Below are 2,996 nucleotides of genomic sequence, written 5' to 3'. Positions count from 1 at the left end.
TTGGGGGGATTATTAATATTTCAGATTGGGTTGAAAGAGTCCGACAACTATATCGCCACCCAATTTATAATTTCTGAAATTAATTTATTTAAATAAATATATATAATAGTTCAATCTTAACATTTAGACCGTAGTAACGCTTCGTATTTAAAGTAATATATTTAACATAAACGGTCTTGTTTCTAATCTTATTGTTTATAAGATTAGTTAAAAACTGCAATGCGTCTACCCAATCAGCAAACGTTTTTTAAATGTTTGTTTCTCATTAATTTTACATTCTTCACGATTCATTTTCAAAATTCATTAATTTAACGTTTGTTAATTTATTAAGATTTATTAAGTTTATTAAGATTTATTTTACATTATAATTTTTTATTTGAAATAACTAATTAAAAAAACATTGTTTAAATGTTTAAATGTTTATTTAACGTTTGTTTAATGTTTATTTTGAATTTATTTTTATTTGAAATAATGGTTCGAAAAAACACTTTTTAAACAATTGTTTAATGTTTATTTAAAAAGAAAATGTTTATTTAACATTAATTATTTAATTGAAATAATAGTTTGAAAAAACATTTTTTAAGCATTTATTCAACGTTTATGAGATGTTTATTCAACATTAATTATTCGTTTAAAATAAAAGTTAAAAAAAATATTTTTTTAAAGTTATTTAACGTTTATAAAATATTTATTTTACATTATTTATTCATCAAAAATGTGGTAATAAAAAATATTTACTTTACATTTATTTAATGTTTAGTATATGTTCCTTTTACATTAATTATTTGTTTGAAATAATAGTTTAAAGAAACATTCATTTGACATTTTTTATATAATAAATTTTTTAACGATTATATAATACATTTTTTAACGTTTATAAGATTTTTGTTATTTATTTATTTAAAATATTTCATTTACTTAAAAAAACGTTTATTTGACGTTTATCTGAAACGTTTTTTGAGTGCGAACGACAGCGTAGACTGTTATACCAAAGAACCCGAGTTCGATCCCAAAAAAAAACCGAAAAATTTTTCGAACGCTCGTAGCTCCTTTGCAGGCATTCGACGCGAATTTGATGATTATCTGCAGATTTTTAATTTAATGACATTTATTACTTCTGACAATGTTTCTGCCATTGTATCGACTTTGGCTGCGTTCAACAGAAAAAGTAGCTATGTCATTGCTGTACAATAAAATTCTTGAATAAGATCAGTTTATACAGTGAGGAATTAAGAGCAATACCAATCATATTAAAGAATTTTATAACAGTTGTCAAGCTGCTTTTTCTGCTGAACGCAGTCTTTCACACATAATATTCATCTTGTAGCGTTTATTTGTATACGTGATTCTGTTCGCAACGTATACAATTAATCGATCAGTTAAACAATTAATTCTCAGAAAAATTTTGTATACTTTTATAAAATGTTTCTCTATAAATTTATTGTGCAGTTATGAAGTGCAATGGATAAATCTTCTTAATAAATTATTTTTTCTGCATTTGATTGTAACTTTAACTCTCGCTTAGTTAAACAATTAATTAATTAGTTTAATATCTCGAGAGCTAAATCTATATTTTTCTTTATTTATTTTGATTAACTTTAACATAACTCAGTGATAGAAAAATAAATTTATACTTAACCTTACATGAAATAAATATACATAATATTTTTCTAGATTATCCGAGTATATAAGAATCATGGATGGCAAAGAAACATATGAACATTGGAACGATATTGATTCCGGTGAGGAAATCGTTATTTCTGGCATTGCTGGCAGATTTCCTGATTCAAATAATATGAAACATTTTAAAGAAAATTTATTTAATAAAATTGATCTTGTAAGAGCAGATCATAACCGATGGGATACAGGTGATTAATTCATATTTATGGTTATTAGGATAACTTCAACAATTTTTGAAATTTAATCAAAATCTGCCCTAAAATGGTTTAATATCTCAAAAAAATAATATCAGATTTTTCAGACTTTTTGAACAATTACCATGCTACTAGGGTACGATATAGGCGGAAAACACGTTTGTGGACAAATTTCGGCCGACCTTCTAATTCTTAAGCAATTTTAAATTTTCTTTTTAATTTGTTCGAAATTGAATAAGCCATAAGCCGATTTTATGTAAGTTTTATGTAAGTTACGATCAAAATAAAAATTGCCGATCTAATGAAGATAGCAAAAAAAAAATCTTAATTATATGATAACAAATATTGGATCGGCAATTTTTAATTAAACCGTAATCAAAACTTAAGCAAAATGGGTTTTTAGCTCATTCACTATCGAGCAAATTAAAATAAAAACTTTAAAATTTTTTAAGAATTAGAGCGTCCATCGAATTTTGTTCATAAGTGTTTTTTCGCATATCCGTGCCTCGATGATGTGGATTAAAATTGTTCAAAAAATTTGAAAAAATCTCTAGTGTTATTTTTTTTTAGATATTTAACGACTTTAGGAAATGTCCCGATTGAATCTCAAAAGTTTTTAAAATAACAATTACTCTAATGGTTATACATTAGACTTTTACAATTACGCCTGTTCGGTTAAGATAGTATATGTCACTATTTATTTGTCAACAAAAAAGTATATCAAATTAAAGTTTCATACAAAATGATAATCAAAAAACATAATATCCTTATGTAAATATATCTATTTTTAGATCATACCGAATTTTCACGACGTATGGGAACAATTAATGATATAGAAAAATTTGATATGGATTTTTTTGGATTATCTCCTGAGCAATCTCATACGTTTGCGCCTGAAGTAAGAATGTTATTGGAACATTCTTACGAAGCAATTATCGATGCGGGGATCAATCCAAAACAATTACAAGGAAAAAATACTGCCGTAATTATAGGAATATCAATTAGTGAAACATTGCAAAATTTGCTTTTTAAAAACACTCAGGTAAAAAAAGATATATATCAATAGAAGCGATATAAATATATATAATATATAGCGATATAAATATATATATATATATATAT

The 2,996-nt window shown here is 24.7% G+C and overlaps 1 protein-coding gene across 1 annotated transcript in view; it reads left to right on the top strand.

The window, feature by feature from the left end:
* The window catches only part of LOC108748804 (fatty acid synthase-like), a 32,342-nt gene that overhangs the window by 2,226 nt on the left and 27,120 nt on the right, over positions 1-2,996 (top strand). Inside the window, exons 2-3 of the mRNA XM_018487165.1 lie at positions 1,675-1,868; positions 2,666-2,916. Coding sequence (XP_018342667.1) covers positions 1,697-1,868; positions 2,666-2,916 — 423 coding nt within the window. The 5' untranslated portion in view covers positions 1,675-1,696. The remainder of the gene's footprint in view (positions 1-1,674; positions 1,869-2,665; positions 2,917-2,996) is intronic.

Source organism: Trachymyrmex septentrionalis, unplaced genomic scaffold, assembly GCF_001594115.1.
Source record: "Trachymyrmex septentrionalis isolate Tsep2-gDNA-1 unplaced genomic scaffold, Tsep1.0 scaffold242, whole genome shotgun sequence".
In the NCBI taxonomy this organism is placed as follows: Eukaryota; Metazoa; Arthropoda; class Insecta; order Hymenoptera; family Formicidae; genus Trachymyrmex; species Trachymyrmex septentrionalis.
This window is presented reverse-complemented; position numbering and strand designations above follow the sequence as displayed.